At 39.4% G+C, this 18,664-nt stretch overlaps 1 protein-coding gene across 1 annotated transcript in view; it reads right to left on the bottom strand.

Moving 5' to 3' along the window:
* Positions 1-10,019: 10,019 nt before the first annotated feature.
* The window catches only part of ARSB (arylsulfatase B), a 102,792-nt gene continuing 94,147 nt past the window's right edge, over positions 10,020-18,664 (bottom strand). The window contains exons 7-8 of the mRNA XM_074995457.1: positions 14,640-14,765; positions 10,020-14,278 (exon numbers count right to left, since the gene is read on the bottom strand). Coding sequence (XP_074851558.1) covers positions 14,013-14,278; positions 14,640-14,765 — 392 coding nt within the window. The 3' untranslated portion in view covers positions 10,020-14,012. The remainder of the gene's footprint in view (positions 14,279-14,639; positions 14,766-18,664) is intronic.

The raw sequence follows: 18,664 nt of genomic DNA on the forward strand, positions 1-18,664 counted from the left end.
CCTAAAGAGAGCGATGGACAAGATCAAGGAAGAGGTAGAAGGGATATCAGAGCATGGGACGAGAATTAACAATTTGAGGTTCATCAGTAATATAGTTATCATCCAGGAAGATGAGGAGAAGCTAGTGAGAATGGTGCAGGTGTTAAATGAGGAAGGGAAGAAGTATGGATTGATTATGAACATCAATACAATGAAAACAATGGTATTTGGAGATAAGGAAAGAGGAAGAAACATCAGTGTAGAAGGGATTGAACTAGAGAATGTAAAGAAGTTCACATGTATGGGGAGCAACATGACATATGATCAAAAACAAGAAGTCGTCCTGTAGCACCTTATAGACTAACAGATATTTTGGAACATAAGCTTTCGTGGGCAAAGACCCGCTTCATCAGATGCATGAGAAGGAAACAGTGACTAGAATAACAAAAGCAAGAGTGAGTTTGAAGGCAATGGATAAGATCCAGAAAAGCAAAGCAATTGACTTAGGAACAAAGCTGAAAATCTTGAAAACGTGTGTATTCAACATTATGTTGTATGGATGTAAGACATGGGTGATAACGAAAGATTCAAAGAGAAGGATAGTAGCGTTTGAGATGAGTTGTTATAGAAAGATCCTGAGAATACGATGGATGCACAAGGCCACCAATGAGAAATTATATAGGAAGGTACAGATGAAAGAGAACCTGCTGCAGAAGGTTATACAACGGAAGTTACAGCTATTTAGGCATATCTGCAAAATGAACGACGAACAAAAAGTCAAGATCCTGGTATTGGACATAATGAACCATTCAAATAGGAGAGGAAGACCCCACAGAGAATGGGTAGATGATATACTAGATTGGTGCAGAGCTAATTGACAGAAACTAAACCACTCCACAGTGCACAGGGAAAGATGGAAGGAAATAGCGAAGGAGGCATCAGACACCAACGGGTGCTGAGCCCATGGTGGTTGTTGTTGATGATGATGATGGTCCAAAACCCAATTAGACAGTTCAGCTGTTTATACAGATTAGGCCATAGCTGCTAGTCACCACTCACTGACCCTCTCGTAAAGCCACAGCTTCAAAAGTCTGGATTTTTGAATAACATGGGTGATAGGAATTCCTCTAGGAAACCCACTTACTGCCTATTGTCCCAGAATCCATGCCTGTCTGGAACATTTCAGTTCAGGTATTTGAACTTCTTACACTTCCCAGGTCTTTCATGCATCACAACTGCTCCTTTGTTTTTGGTTCCTCTTGTATTTGGAGACGTAGTACTTCATACATATTGGGTAAATAAAACCACATCAAAGTCATATCTGTGTACCATCAATTTCTGTTTCCAAATGGAACATCAAGGCCCCATCAGGGAAATGGTGTATGTGAGCTTGCATGGCTGAAACTGAGGGTAGAATCTGGTCTAACTTTATGACATTACTGATTTTGCTCTCAATGCTTCTATTGATCAGATACAAGTTGTCTCAATTATACACTGCTGTATGTCAGATTCTAAGTCATTGTTTAAGTACCGAAAGAGAGAGAATGAAAATTACGGTTATGCCTTAAAAAATAATTCAGGACTTTTCCTTTCCTTTAGCTTTTCTGATTATGATTTTTTTCTAAATTACACATAACTTGCTTTATCTTCAGGGCATCCTTAAAACACTAAATCCATCAAGACACCAGAGATACTGAATGACATATACATGAATGATCTTTGGGCATTAAAGTCAGCAAAGAACATTACCATAACACTCCTTGAACACAAATAATAATTCTGTCAACTCAGCTGAAGTTGATGATATCATCACAGCTGAGCAATGCAATTACAGAGGGAGGATTCCCACAGCCCTGTCAGATTCCTCCAGGGGATTATCACTTGTCTGACTGCAACACACACCAAAGACATTGTTAAAATGTCAGTCCATCAATCAAATTTGGAGGCTTTGAAGTGTTTTTTAGGGACAGGGTGGGAAAAAAGAAGTGATTACAGTTAAGTGCAGTAATGCTTGTTTGGTTTGGTGATGCAGTTTGATGACTTGTGTTTTAGTCTCACAAATGATTAGTCATAACAAGTACACTGGTAAAGGCTTCACAATACAATAGATAACATTGATGATTTTGGTTTATCTGGCTTAATAGCACTAGAAGGAAACTAATAAATGAACCACAAAACAAAGTCAAACTCACCTTTGAGCCAGCTGGAAGGCTGATGGCAACATGGAGTCTGGGTGGAGACGGGAAGGAGAATAGTGAGATGCTGACTTTTCTCCAAGTCAGGAGGCGTCATGTGCAGATTAGTATTCCCTGGTGTCAGGAGATGTTGAAAAATCTTAAGATGTCTGGCTGCTGTTACAAATGGCGGTGCAGAATTCCCCAACTCCCTTTCCTCCCTGCAAGCAGTCCAAGTATTCCTAGTTGTGAATGTCTGTTGTAAAGTACTCCCTGATCAGCATGATACCCACATATAAACGAACAGAAAGTCTCCAATGCTACAGGTTGCTATGCCAATCCTACTGAAGTCAACAGGGGTTCCACTTGGGTGCAGCAGCAACCCTCAGACAAAGAATTTCAGATTTTATTTGCTCGTCAAGATGTATAGTTTTGTCTATTCTCCATCTATTTCTGATAGGAGCCGAACTAGGCAAAAGGTGTTATATACATGGACTTATACATGAACCACTGTAGGCACAGCCATATATAGCATGACCACAACAGCATTGCAAGCCGCGGCCTGCATGCGCCCTGTGCACGATCAAAGCTTCGCCACCCAGAGTGCATTGACAGACCCATCCAAGGCACTAAGGGCTTAGTCACATATGTGGAAGTGGGGCCTGCTAAGGGCTTAGTCACATATACAGAAGCGAGACCACCACGTCGCCAAGCACTAAAAACTCCTAAAAAGGGCATCTCCTAAAGGAGACACAACACATTGGCCCAGCGGGCTGCTTCCATGTCCAAACCCTGATAAAAAGTCAACTCCCCTGCTCCCAAATCGGAGACGTGTGTATCTTGACAAGCCCATCAGCTGGCCTGAGTTGCTTGTCCCTTCTGCCAAAAATCCAGACCCTTTCGGCTTGATGTTGGCGTGGGCTCTGCTTGCCATCTGCGGTTTGGGAACTGCCCCGTTAGTACAGGCTTTCCCCCATCCGTCAGCCAACATTGCGCTGGGGTAGACAGCTAGAGTGTGCAAGGTATCCCCTCTTAATTCCCCTCATAATACTGATTAAGCCATTGTTTAAAGATTTTTTACACTCGGTGCTGGTTTTGCCTCCGTCCACCACTCATCCAGCAAATAACTTTTACTCCCAGAACAACCACTCATACCAAAAGTACTGAGATTAACTGAATCTTAGTCTAATGACCTACGCTACAATTGCATGGCCTGTATACATCCAAAGACACTCTTGGGGGGGGAAAAACCAAAGGATAAGTATCATTATCACCATTTTGCAGTTAGGCAAAATGACCTCCAGAAAGGCTGAATTACTTACTCAAGACCAGTCAATGAATCCGTGACAGAGCTCTGAATAAAATTAAGGCAAACTCAATTTAGTTTTATTGCCTTTTTTTAAATCTTAAATAATACTCTAATATTCCAAACACAAAGACTACATCTACACTACAGTGATCTATCGACAGAAGTTGCTGTTGGAAGGGATCTTCTGGTAAAACTTCTACTGACAGATCACATCCAGACAAAAAAGGAGAGTGAAAAAGCAATCCACTCTGTCACCAGAGAGTGGCTAGACTACCCCACTGCTCTCTTGACAGAACAGCCAACCACAAGCTCTGCAAACAGGTCTGTCCAGTGAACCGGAAGCCTTGTCTATCTGTCGACAGAGGCCCCCGGAGCACCTACATAGCTTTTTTGTCAACAGAAACTGTCAACAAAGGCTTTATTCTTCATTGAGGAGAGGCAGAACGCTATTAGTGGAAGTGCCGAGTTTAGTTGACAGACTGTCAATAAAATGCATTTTGTGTGCAGATGCTCTGCATCAGAATATAAAACAAATATCTAGATGTTAAAGTCAATAGGCAGCAGATCTACAATGTTAAGTGGGATGTAGGAGTCTACTTTACCCCCACTAGCTGGGTTTTTCTGTGGCAGTTGTATATTTCAATTTCTAATTTGGAACTCAGATTTCCAAAAATGGTGTCCAGAAATTATATTCTGCCTCACTGTATCTCCTGGAAATTTCCTAGATATCCAGGAATTTCTTCAACAGCACTCTCTGTCTCATGTGACAAGTTGCAGTTACACTCTTTTGCACCTTTTCAAGAACATTTCTGGACTGAGCAGGAAATGACTGCAGTTTTTTTCTTACCCTTCCTCCTTCACTTTCTTACATCCTCCCTGAATGCAGAGGGCCAGATCCTCAGCTGTTGCAAATGAGTTTTGTTCCTTTGATTGCAGTGGAACTATACACACCAGCTGGCCCATACTGCAAGTATGAAGGATTGCTAAAAGCTTGGAAGAATATTATAAAGCTGTTTTTAGGACTCATATGCTCTGCCTCCACTCAGAACAATGAGAGCTCAGCAGCTTCAGAGCAGCTGTGTACTGAGGAAAATGGACATAGGCTATATTGTGTGGGATGCAGAATCTGATCCTAGGCACGTGCAGTTTTTCAGTTGTCACCCCTCTGTACAGTAGGAATTATAAAATGTACCTAATTGCATCAAAATTTGCTATTGCTAGAGCACATACAAATTCTGCACTGCCTCCAATCTTTTCTTTCACCTCTGCATTGAAGACTGGCACTCACAGTGACATACATCTATGTCTTGATTACAAAGCAGTGTTCCTACTACTACCCAGAGAAAAATGTTTCCTAGTTTAGGGTTTGAGGGGCCTAGAAATAGAACAGTCACCTTCATGTCTCTCTGGAAGTTGATTTCTGAGCAACTTTGACATATGAAATAGGGACAAGATTTAGAGTTATAGAAGCCCTACAAATTAGTCTACAAAGGACTATTTATGTCTGAAAATATCTTTTACCCTCTAGGGTTTTCAATTATTGTCATGTGATCCTTCTGAAAAAGTCTTTCATTTGCCAGTTTGAAAGAGGGGCATGGGTATTGGAGGTTATAGTACTTTCAAGACAGCAATTTTCTGAATAAATGCATGTGTTTGATATCTTTATCTAGAGATGGAAATTATCCAAAGACAGCTTTTGATAACATTATTTTTAAACTATACAGAGAGAAATGCAACATGGAGAAAACAAAATAAGAACAGAGTATGTGTAACACTGAGTCAAATAGAATAAGATCCTCAACTGCTAAAACAATATTGGTAATATTTAGCACTTTACTTCTTCAGTGTGATTTATAAACACAAAGACCCTGGCTGCATCATAAATACAGCAAAGGCAGTAAACTTGGTTCAAAGTAGTTTACCCTAAAGCAATATGATTCCAGTTCATATGGTAAACTGGATCTTAATTTTGTTCTATAATTAAACTAAAGCCTTGGATAGTGTACACCACAAACTGGAACAGTAAATTAAATCAGATTAGGGTGTAACTGTCTTATATCAGGCCTCCTGACACAAAGGTATCTGCAGAACAGACATGACCTTTGTGTTTGTATTTGTCACAATATCCTTGTGACATATAGGTTAAGAATTATAATTTTCCTTATTTTATAAAGACACAGATTTTATTTAGTTGACTAATGCCAGACCCAGGATTAGAATTTAGTAACACTTGATTTCAACACCTGTGCTCGAACCCATTAATACACCACTAAAACAGTAGCATAGTTCTTGCTTAGAGAAAAGTTACATACAGCCATCTCAGATCTGACTATCCTTTAGAAAGAAAACCTGAATCTACTAATGATCCTGACTACATTTCCTTTTCTTCTTCTAGACGTTTGCAGTACATTTATGTAAAGCATAATGAGGAAAAAATATAAATAATACTAGCTTTTTTTTTATAAATACGATATTAGTTTTGCTGTGGTAAGACACATCACGTTAAATCACATTAATTAAAAAGATGGATGGTGACTGCCACTTAAAAAAAACAGCTTTTACTCAAAGATACAATCTTTTAATAGTATCTAGTGTGCTTCTCTATGACATGATTGATAGCATAATAGAATACTAGAACTGGAAGGGACTTCAAGAGATCATAAAGTCCAGTGCCCTGCCCTCATGGCAGGACCAAGCATCACCATGAAAAGAATGACTGTTTTACAAGTTGTTGTGACAGATTCTCAGTCTAAATCAGCATCATCACTTCTAAGGGAGATAAAAATGGATGTGTATGTGGCTTAAAGTGTGTCTAATGCAAGTGGTAATCATTTGGTCTTGGAGAATTTCAGAATATGAAATTCTGAACATTTTCTGAACTTTCACAAAGTGTAAAGGATTTTGGGTTGGGCTCATCTCTGTTTTACATGCCTCAGGACGTATGTCTGCAAGAATATTTGTGAATTATTAAATATACTTCCTTCCTAACAGGCTGCTTAATCACTGTTGCTCTTTAAATAAAAGCAGTGACCTTCTAGGTCATTTCCAAGATGAGTAATGGTGTGATTTATTGCAGCTTCGTTATCATTATAAATACAATAAATATTTGAAATGAAAAGATTTCCTGTCATAAAAATATAAACACTAACATTTTTTCATAAACAGTATCAAAAGTACGGTGGGACATCACTGCTGCATGTGTTTTAGAGGGAAGAAATGTAGAAAGATCTCTTCTTTAACAAGAAATTATACATCAGAGAAACTTCTAAGACGGTGTGCACCTAGTTGCCACAGACACAATTTATCAATCAGTCAGTCCTGCAAATGTTCCTTAAGGGGAGCTTATTCTATTGTAAATATAGATGAAAAATACAATTGTCCATATCTTACCATTCAGTTCCCTCATTCAAAGAAAATCCAGTAGGAATGTTTTTAATTACACTTGCTTTGACACTATATATATTTCAGTATCTTACTCACCCAAAGGTTGTGTTTTTTCAACTTGCTTATATGTTTCCTTCAACTATTGTCCTCACCTTCAGCTCCACTGTTACCCTGACTCTCTCAATCCTTTGCACACTGCTTCTGAGGAGTGCAGTAAATATATTTATGCATGTAATTTATTACCTCTCAAGGTCTGTATTAATATGCCTTGTAAGAAAGCTATTTGTCAAAAAAAAAAAAATCCTGAATTTCTTTCTCTCGTCTCTATTGCTGTAGACATACTTGCTAACAGGCATGTTAAAATAAATTACAAAATAATTAAAAATGGAATAATTACACCATTATTTTTGACAAATAAAATTTACAGAATTTTTAAATATTGTCCACAGAAGCTTTAATTTCTGGTGCAGAATTCCATAAGGAGTAAGAAGTCCATGTTGTACTACTGGTTGAACCTCTCTAGTTTGGCACTCTCTCATCTGGCAACATTTGTAATTTGGCATGATTTTAGTTAGCCAAGTGACCATTTATAAGGGAGGCAGCCAAGTCTGCTGTGATCCTATAAAGTTTGTTTACAGGCACCAGTCCTGGCTCTCAATGTTCTGTGCTGTTATTTAGCTGTAATTTACCTCAAATATCTTCTAAGAGCCCAGGAAGCAGTGGAAGTGTTGGTAATGCTGCTAGACAATATTGACCTGTGATCCAGCAAATTCTCTCCTTTGGCAATGGTCAGGTCCTGAGGGTGCTGGACTAGAAAGGTTCAACCTCTCTGCTACATTTTCAGAAAGACAATCATTTTGATGGGACTTGAATTCAGTACTCTAAGCTAACTTTTAAGTGGCATTACAAGAAGTTGTTAAAATCCCCTGATACTTTTTGGTCTCCTAGCCCAAGTTTCCTTACTTATTAAACTAGGATCTACATCCAAGGCGGTAAGTAAGGCACCACTACATCTTAGTTTGACTGCACAATCACTCAACTCTAACTCCTAATTTACATAGAACTTCAAGAGATCTTGAGAAGGAAAAGCACTGTAACAAAACACAAGTCTGTATTTTTACCACTGTCCAAGATGTCAAAATTTGCCAGCACAGAACTGTGTCTTTGCCACAATAGCTTGCTATGGATTTGTGCACTGTGCTCCCTAGAGTCAAATCCAGTGATTCCTTTTGACTATTCTAAGTATAACTCTGCAGACAAAATATAGCAGCTTTTAGAGTTCAGCCAAAAGAAAGGGACCAGCAATTGGGAGGTGGTTTGGCGAATGCAGCAGATGTTCAGTTTTTAGAACACTGGTAGCAGGGAAGACCAGCACAATGAACACAATGTATCATATTGTTGGCCTCAGCTAACCACAGTATGTAATTATCACAGAGGTTGTTACTGTACTAGTGTATGATTGGATGAATGAATCATTTTGATTATCCCATGCCAAGAATCTTTTTTGCTGTGCTTTGTAGCTGTGCTAATCTGTCTGCATGATCTCAGATATGCATTGTATAGCAGTGCAAGATTATATCTAGAAGCACCAGACAGAAGGGATGGGGGCCCCAATTTCCTCTCTGAACTATATAAGCAATGTCTCCAAACATAATGTTGAACACGACAGACATTTGTATCTCTGATTATACATTCCAACTGAATGTTTGCTGTATTCCATGTGAACTGTTTGCAAAAAGCTGACAGCATGTTAATTTTGGTATGTACAATCAAGTTGAAAACAATTTTCTAAAGAACTCACTTCCCAAACTATGCCACATATGAAACTTTTTCTCGATACAACTTTCAGTACAAAATGCAGTATGTTTTCCTACAAGCTATTTCCCACTTGAAGATAAATATTCACCTGTCCCAGACACGCACGTCGGTTTCTAAGGTGGTCTTGCCAGTCTCCAGGACTAAAAACATAGCTTCCCTGGTTACATAAATAACTTAAATATCCTTCTCTGCTCAACTCTGTGGCTCTGCCAGAGGCCTTCCCTAAGATCACTTCCTCCCCTTCAGTAATAGCATCCCCTCTTTGGTATCCTGCAGGTACTCTTAAAAAATGGAGTTGCACTGGTTCCGCAGGATTATCTTCATAAACCTCAAAGGCTGGTAGGCTATAATAAAGGACAGAGAGAGAGAGTGTTGAGGAGAGTTAATGAGCAGAAGCATCAATGGTATCATGACTCCTATAGAGCTGTATTGCCAAGGGGATATAGGGAACAGAAAATACCAGGAGCAGACCTGAAGCAATAGAGATTGCTGGTGCATGTCTAAATCTATGCAGACCTTGAAGGCAGTTTTTTTCCGCTGTGAGATTTTGAGATGTAAACAGAAGGCTTCCTTCCATCCCCATTTAAAGAATTCCCAGAAAATCCATTAATAAAAAAAAATATCACAGATTTTCTTCTCCTGTAAATAGGTTGTTCCCACAGGAGGATGGGACCATAGACTCAAGGGCTATGGCTACACTAGTGAATTTTGCCACCAAAACCCCAGTTTTGTTGACAAAACCAGCAGAATGTCACACACAAAATGAGTTTTTTAAACAAAACTCAGCACTTGCGCTGGTAGCATTCTGCCTTTCAGCCATGTGGCAGAACACTGCTGTCAACAGATTCTACCAACAAAAAAGCTGTGTGGATGCTTGGGGGATGGGGGCTTCTCTCGACGCACAGGGCATCCAGAACAATGGACAGCGCTGTCTGCTGTGCCTCCAGGTGCTCGTTTTGTCGAGAGAGCAGCCAGACAGTCCAGCTGCCCTGTTGACACAGCAGAGTGCTCTTCCAATTGGCTTTTGTGGGTGCATGTCGACAGAAATTTTCTCAGGAAATCTCTTTCGACAGTGACTTCTGTCAACAGACTGTTGTAGTGTAACCACAGCCAAGAATACGATTCAGATCTCCCGAATTCCCTTCTTGTCCTGGGCCTTACCTATCCTTCATTTTATATCTTTCTAAATAAGCAGTAAAGCACAATCATGCATAGCCAGCATAACCACACATCCTGAACTACAACTGCTGCTCTAAAACGTTGTAATTATTTTTCCTGTGTTTTTTTTTAAAAAGCCTTTCAATTTTGAAATATTTATAGAGTTGTGTTGGATTAAGCAAGGCTTGGAAGGCGATGAAATGAAGTTTTATTCTGAGGACTCAACAATGCTTGTATTTTTGATTGTTACTCAAGAAACCACAACACGCAGAAAGAAGTCTGCACTTTGAGAAATGACACAGCTCAATGGAGAGTTCAACATTCTTTGTCTTTTGTTGCTGCCAACTTAAACATGACACCCAGTTTCTCCCTCCTCCCCCAAAGTCAGGTCAACATGAAGGTTTTATGAGGAACCAACCTAAAGAAAAAAGTAGCAAAGGATCTTCTTATCTGAAAAAAAAAATCCACTGGGTAAACGATTAATTTTAAGATTTTAAAACAAAATAGAAATCTTAGATTGAATCCAGGGAGGACAATAGGTGAAACCTTATCCTGCAGAAGTGACTGACAGTTGCTTAATTACTTCTTCTGGGTGGCTGGATTCATATCAGCATGAAGATGTAACAGTGTAGACGGGGAGGGAAGAACAACAAACACACAACAATTTACTTCTGCAATTTAGGCTATAAATTCTTTAATCCTTTTAAATGAGGAGCCAGAAAATGTAACTGATAAGAAAGTTCAAGCACGTTAGCTTTTTTCTTTTCTTCACAAATTCATCACCTATTCTTATGCTAGCATGAGTGTGAATGGCAGCCCTGCAACCAGCTCAAAAGCTGTCAGGATGACATCTGTACACGTCAAGAGTGGCTGTTGAGCTCAAGCGGAAAGCAGTGAGCTTTTTAAATATTACACACTTTTATTATATTATATATAATATTATATATTATATATATTATTATATTTATTACATTATATTATTATATATATAATATATTATATATATTTTATTTTATATTCTTATCGACGAACTAGGCAAGTCCAACTTAAATGGGGCTGCAATAAGGTGGGTGCATAACTGGCTGGCTAATCGTACCCAGAGAGTAGTTGTTAATGGTGCTCAATCCTGCTGGAAAAGCATAACAAGTGGGGTTCCACAGGGGTCTGTTTTGGGACCAGTTCTGTTCAATATCTTCATTAATGATTTGGATATTGGCACAGAAAGTACGCTTATTAAGTTTGCAGATGATACCAAGCTGGGAGGGGTTGCAACTACCTTGGAGGATAGGGTCAAAATTCAGAATGATCTAGATAAATTGGATAAATGGTCTAAAGTAAACAGGATGAAGTTTAATAAAGATAAATGTAAGGTGCTGCACTTAGGAAGGAATAATCTGTTTCACACATACAGAATGGGAAGAGACTGTCTAAGAAGGAGTACAGCAGAAAGGGATCTAGGGATTCTAGTAGATCACAAGTTAAATATGACTCAACAGTGTGATGCTGTTGCAAAAAAAGCAAACATGATTCTGGGATGCATTAGCAGGTGTGTTGTGAACAAGACACGAGAAATCATTCTACTGCTCTACTCTGCACTGGTTAGGCCTCAGCTGGAATACTGTGTCCAGTTCTGGGCACCCCAATTCAAGAAAGATGTGGAGAAATTAGAGAAGGTCCAGAGAAGAGCAACTAGAATGATAAAAGGTCTGGAGAACATGACTTATGAAGAAAGGCTGAAAGAATTGGGCTTGTTTAGCTTGGAAAAAAGAAGATTGAGGGGGGACATGATAGCGGTTTTCAGATATCTTAAAGGGTGTCATAAAGAGGAGGGAGAAAACTTGTTCTTCTTGGCCTCTGAGGAGAGAACAAGAGGCAATGGACTTAAGCTGCAGCAAGGGAAGTTTAGGTTGGACACTAGGAAAAAGTTCCTAACTGTCAGGGTGGTCAAGTACTGGAATAAGTTGCCAAGGGAGGTTGTGGAATCTCCCTCGCTGGAGATATTTAAGAACAGATTAGATAGATGTCTATCAGGGATGGTGTAGATAGTGGTCGGTCCTGCCGTCGGGGCAGGGGACTGGACTCGATGGCCTCTCGAGGCCCCTTCCAGTCCTAGTGTTCTATGATTCTATATTCAGAGTCCTAAAGATATATCTGAAGAAAATAAACCTAAAAAGTGATGATGATGAAAATAACTTAGATTCCCTCTCTTATGTTTTGGTAACAAGATGTCACGATCTCCAGAAAGAGGCACTGACCAAGGAGCCTTGACTCAAATGTGGAAATATGAATAAAATAGGCGGTGCCTCTGCCAGCCAATCAGAGGCTTCCTTTAATAAGAATGAATAAATTATAACAAATTGAAATAATGAGTTTAAAGATGAGAGAGAAGTTGATTCAATAAAATATTACCTCACTTACCTTCTCTAATATCATGGGACCAACATAGCTACAGCAATTTAAAAAAAAATTATATGAAAGCTAAGTGACTGACAGTTTCTCAGGTTACCCTCAGAAGAGATGATGAATTTATGAAGGGGGGAAAAAAAGCTAAGCCGTTTGAACTTTTAGAGTTATAACACCATAAAATAGAATATAATACAGCAATAGTTTTTTCTCTCCCCTCTTAATCAAATATTTTTGACACAGTCACACTTCGAAAGAATCATTCATCTAAACAAAAAGCTTAGAACCTAAAAAATTAAGACGCTGAAGTTGTGTATACACTATAGAGTTCTGCTGACAGAAGTCACTGTCAGCAGAACCTCTGTCTACAGAACCCGTCCACACCAAATAGAGGCTTCCTGTCAACACCCTCTGTTGACAGAGAGCAACCAGACTGCCCAGCCCTCTGTGGACAGAACAGCCCCCTGGAAGCTCTGCAAACAGGGCTGTCAAGTGAACTGGAAGCCCTCTCTGTCAAAACAGAGGGTCCCCCGGAGCCTCCATGCTATTTTTTTGTCAACAGAATCTGTCAACAGAGGCGCTATGTCTTGTAGAGTCAAGACAGAACTCTACCAGGAAAACTGCTGTGTTCTGTTGACAGATTCTTGACAGAATGCATTAGTAGTGTGGACGCTCACTCGTTTTGCTGACAGAGGGCCTCTTTTGTCGACAGAACTCTGTAGTGTAGACCCAGCTTAATTGTAATGGAAAAGTTAAAAATGGTAACTAAAAAAAGATTACATCAGTACAAAACAGATAAGTGGCAATGCCCTTAGAGAAGGGACATGAAATAGAAAAAAATTTCCAGAAATGTTAGGTGTAGCTCGGAGGTTTGTGAAACTGATGCAATAGCCACTAGGTAGGTGAAGCAGTACTACGTCACTTGCAATTTCTACTTTATGCTTTGGTTGGCTAAGAAAAGTTCTTGCATCTCCTGGACAAGAATTCAAAACTGCATTGAAATTTGTACTGTGAAGCCCAAGAAAGGAGAAATGAGATGAAAAAGGCAATGCAATATGAAGGGATGGCTGAAAGCCGACTATTAAATGAAGGCAGTCTCTGCTGTGATAACAAAGGCACAAAAGCCCTAAGGAACTGATACTGACAGCTGAGGTGGGCAGAGAGTCAAACGAATGCTCTAACCATATGTTAGCAGTGGATAAGTGATAATTAGATCTTTTGTTGTCTAGTGGGTTGAGGCTCGTACTCAAAGATTTCTGAAGGCATCCGATACTGGGAAGGTTGGTATGGCAAAGCTGAGAAAATGTAATGCCAGCTGAACTCAGAATTCTGGCTTCTTTCTCCCTCACAAAAAATAAAACCAAACCTGTGCACTAGACTTCTCTAAGATTTGGCCACTTGCAAGCATGAAATCAAGCATGTGATTTGAAATGTGAAAGAACTGGAGAGTTTTGCCTCTGTGACTCATTATAACTTTCCAAGTGAAGTAATATTTCCCAGCTGGCCAGCAGCTTCGGTAGAAAGGCACTGTTTTACCCTCCATTTTAACGACACATCACTGACAAAAAAACCCCTTCAAAATAACAGATTTATGATTTTAACAGTGTTTCTAGAACACGGGGTGACATTAGATACTCGATACTGCTTAAGAAGAAGCAGAACTGAATAACCTAAAGGATGAATTCACAGTTAAAAGGGTAAAAGAAATGAGGTCAAAATATGTGACTAGGACCCTGAGTCCACAATTTCTACCACAGTAGTATTTTTTAAGTTGCAAATGTAGTACTCTACATCCAAGGCCCCCAGGCTCCAATTGCTGCTGGGTCACAGTGGGGGTCATCATCAGGGTAGAAGACAGGCACAGAGTGTTTATAGTAGTACTGCAGTCGGGAGAGCAGTTTTTTCACAACGCCAGGATATTTTTCAGACAAGTCATTTCTTTCTTCAGCATCTTTAACAACATCAAAAAGCCAAAGCTTCTTTGTTGGTGGGTCAGAGGCTAGAATCTTTGACTCACTGAACAAAGATGGTGGTGGGAACCAGTGGCTGCAGCCTACAGAAATAGGAATAGATAAAGAATTAGTTCTCAGACACACAGAGCAAGAATAGCATCATACTTGGGATTCAGTGTTTAATGTGACGGGTTTAATTTCAAAGAAATTCAACTGGAGTTGCCTTCAAGAATCTGGTTCTCTCATTGCAGTGTAAGCACAGAACATAGATACAAAAGTCACAACTTCAAGGGATATATTTTAAATATTTGCCTATATTTAAATAAAGCTCTGCCCCTAGTTTTTACATTACATAGTAAATCATGAAATTTGAGAGAGTAAATGCAAAGCTTATTACATTTGAAATCTGATGAACTGGTACAGCAGGGAAACCTCTATTGGGGAAAAAAATCATTTAATTACCTGGATACCCAGTTAGTAGCTTCCACTTTCCATGTCGAATTGCAGCATGTATGGATATATTGAAGACTGAATCTTCCCATATAAATGAATTATGCAGTGAGGATGTCCTGTTGTCAATACCAGGACCTTAATGGAACAGTAAAATAGATTTAGATATATTGTGCAGTTATATATACTTTAGTTAAGATTTTGTTTGGAAACAAGCCGATATAATGCAACATTGTAATAGAAACATGTATTTTGCAATAAATAAGTCCAAGTGCTATACTGTAGAAGATACACTATAAAACTGACAACCCCCCATCCCAAGATGTTCAGAGTTAAGATTATTGTTTCTAACATTCACGCTATTTATTTATGCAACTGGTATAATATAATTGTCTAATATTTCAGTATTCAGATTTTAAGTTATACCCAGAAAAGTAATGTTTGCCCAGGTAAACAGTATGTGCAAACAACATGTTTATATATGTACACAGGCAGCAGCAGGTACAAATACCAATCTGTATGCAACTACAGATTTTGCACATGCAATGGCCTGCTCATGCCAATTTTTGGAGCTGAGAACCCAAATTTTAAAAGTCTGACACTATGTATCAGCCTGTTTGTTTTCCACCATCTACAGTTACAAGAGAATGCTTGTGACAAGATTGAAAACAATGACAAGGTAAACCAGTCTGAAATTGTGGCATCTTCCAGGAGGTGGTTTTATTATAAGATTTGAATTGGAAACTGTCATATTAGGGAGCACAGGGATTGGTGTGGTTGTTTTTTGCATCTACAGTTTGAAAGAGAATCTGTGGGATGTTAGTTACAGGTGGAATAACTTATGTTAGACTGGATGGTTAGAGTAATGTTGGATGTTAAGCACAGAACAAATCTTGCAAATCAGGTGAGGTGACATTAAATACATTTTACAAAAAAATATACGCACTCAATTGATTTTTCTATCAAAACTCCACATTAGCTGCTGCTAAGGGACCATATCCTAGCTGCATCTACACCAGCTCCCTCCTTTTCAGAAGGGGCATAGTAATGAGCGAGTTGGGAAGATGCCAATGAGGCACTACCATGAATATGCAGTGCCTCATTAGCATAATGGCTGTGGTGCGTAATTCGAAAGCACCAGTTTCGAAGTGCACGTCACCCTTGTAGACGGGGGGGGGGGGGCCTTTCAACAGGACCCCCCAGACTTCAAAAGCCACTTCTTCTTATTTGGTTTTTGGAAGAAGTGGCTTTCAAAATCCAAGGGGTCTTTTCAAAAGGCCCCCGTCTACATGGGTAGCATGCAATTAGAAAGCACTGCTTTCAAATAGTGTGTGGCCGCCATTATGCTAATGAGGCATTGCATATTCATAGCAGTGCCTCATTAGCATCTTCCCAACTCACTCATTACCCTGCCCCTTCTGAAAGGAAGTGGCTAGTATAGACCTAGACCCTCTGTGACTGAACTGACCTTGTTAGCTCTGGCCCTCCTCTTGACTGGGACTCCCTTCTTTTCATGAGCCTATAAATTTAGACCCTCCTCTGGAATTTCCCACTCATGTATCTGATGAAGCGGGTCTTTTCCCACGAAGGCTTATGTTCCAAAATATCTGTTAATCTATAAGGTGTCACAGAAATTCTTGCTGTTTTTGAAGATACAGACTAGCTTGGCTACCCCTCTAATATTAGCAATTTGAGTTTTAACTGTTACATATCTTAACTTTTTAAATATCAGCATTTACTGTCATTAAACAATCATTGACTTACCCTTCAACTGCCTGAAACTATGAAAATCTGAATACTGACAACAATAAAAACCCTCTTATATAAAAACCAAAAATCAAATTCAGCCAAGCATAAATATTTACTCTTGTATCATCATTGCTAATCAAGTTAAAATGGTGGACTGTTCGTATACAAAGTGAACTGGAGTGTGATAGCCTTTGCCTGACAAATAGAGATAGCAGGAGCTACAATAATCCAGCTGTGAGAGGGATGAAATATTACTGTTCATCTTCTCCCTCCAAAATGTTCCCTCTTCCATCAATTACCTCAGTTGCAAATAAGATCCTCTTTTTCTCTATAGTCCACCTACTGAGTATTACCCACCAGCATTATTTCCTCTCAAATGCCTGTTTTATGACACTATAACACTTTCATTCTTGTAAGAAACAACAGAAGTTTCATTCAGAAGTTGTTTTAATATTACGTGTTACATTGACTATATTGATATTAAATGTCATAACATATTTGGTGTAGAGTTTCAGAAGGGTACCATGTTACTCTTTCAGCAAAAACAATGAGGAATCCCCTGGCACCTTAAAGAGTACAAATTTACTGGTGTTAGGTTTAGTCTTTAAAGTGATACAAGATTCCTTTACATTTGTTTATATTTGGTGTAGATATTTGATGGGTAATCGAAGAAAGCATTTAAACAGCTTGTCTTTATAGGACAGATAGGCAGTTTTGACAATTTTATCTCTAGGTGAACTGACTTAGGAGCCTAAATTCTATTTTCAAAACTGATTTCGACACTTTGAAGCACAGCGAGATTTAGTTTTCCAAGTGCTTATGCCACTTATACACTTCTGAAAATTTTACACTAAAATTTTTTTTTCTACTACTGTGCACAGTCTATCCCTGTAGTAAATACACTTCACACAGTTGGGGCCTAAAGTTTCAAAAGTAACCAAGGACTATGGGTGACTAATCTGGTCCTCATTTTCACAGAGCAGGTGCTGTGCACTTTTGAAAGTTAGACCTCTTTGAGATGCAGCAACCTGAACAAACACAAACAAACAAACAAACAAAAAATCAAGGCATCCAAATTGCTAGTCCAAGGCAGAAAAGCCCTTGAGTGGGTTGAGTTGAGTACCACTTTGCTAAACTCTATCCTCTGTAATGGAATGAACATGGACTTTTCATCATTCATTAGCAGGCAAGGGACCTGCACGTGGCCTGCAGTACTGCAACACTACTCTGAACTTGGGATCTGGAGTGGCCCTTGATGAGCCGGTCATTATGGTTCGGGGTATATTTGAATCCCTAGGCATCTCAGGTGAGCTGTTACCATCAACTTTCACTTGACAAACACCCTCAGTGTGGTTGGCAGGCTGAACAGGAGAACCACAAACTGGTAGTAACCGGGGTCTACTGTGAATCATATGAAACATCTGTGACCTGGAAAGATCACTACGTGAAAATATGCATCCTTCAAGATGAGGGTGGCATGCCTCTCTCCCATCTTCAGAGAGGGAATGATGCAGGCTAGTGAGACCATGTGGAAATTCAATTGCTGTAGGTATTTGTTGAATCCTCCAAAGTACAGAACGGGTTGCAGCCTATCCTTCACCTTTGGAATTAAAAAGTACTCAAAATAAGACCCCTTGTTCCAATACTCATGAGGAGTACAGCTACAGCAACCTTTTTACCACTTGCAAAAGGAGACTCTTGTGAAGCAGGATGGGAAAAGGGGGGTGGGGGTAATGGAGAAATAGAAATAAAATGGAGGGTTTATCCCTGTGCCACTGTGGGGAGGACTCTGAGGTTATGTGGGTCCATACAGAAAGGAAATGGGAAAGGCAGATGGAAAAAACTTGGGAAGATGGGTCCAGGGAATAATTCAAATACACCAAAACTTCCTTACATTCTCTCCTACTTGCTCACTCTGTTGCCAACTTTCACTTGATTTTGCATCATCTTTCATGTCATCCCTTATGCTTGGGATGAGAAACCTTCCCACACTGCACCTCGTGTCAAACTTCATCCCTTCCTCTTTCAAAGCCCCACTTCAAATTCCTTGCACCATCCATGGGTGCTCTTGTCCTACACCTTCTTCAGGTTCATTTGGTAGCACTTCCAGACAGAAAACGTTTTTCTATGTACTTTGGTGAAGTGCCACATATAATTACAGCACTCTGAGTAACCCAGTACCTCTAACCCAGTTTTCCTCAATTTTTTTTTTAATAAATCACCTTTTTTTTTTTTAAAAAAAAAAAGGTACCCCCAGACTTCTCCAGTGTACCACTGACAGAGAAACA

Source organism: Carettochelys insculpta, chromosome 5 (assembly GCF_033958435.1).
Source record: "Carettochelys insculpta isolate YL-2023 chromosome 5, ASM3395843v1, whole genome shotgun sequence".
Classification (NCBI taxonomy): Eukaryota; Metazoa; Chordata; order Testudines; family Carettochelyidae; genus Carettochelys; species Carettochelys insculpta.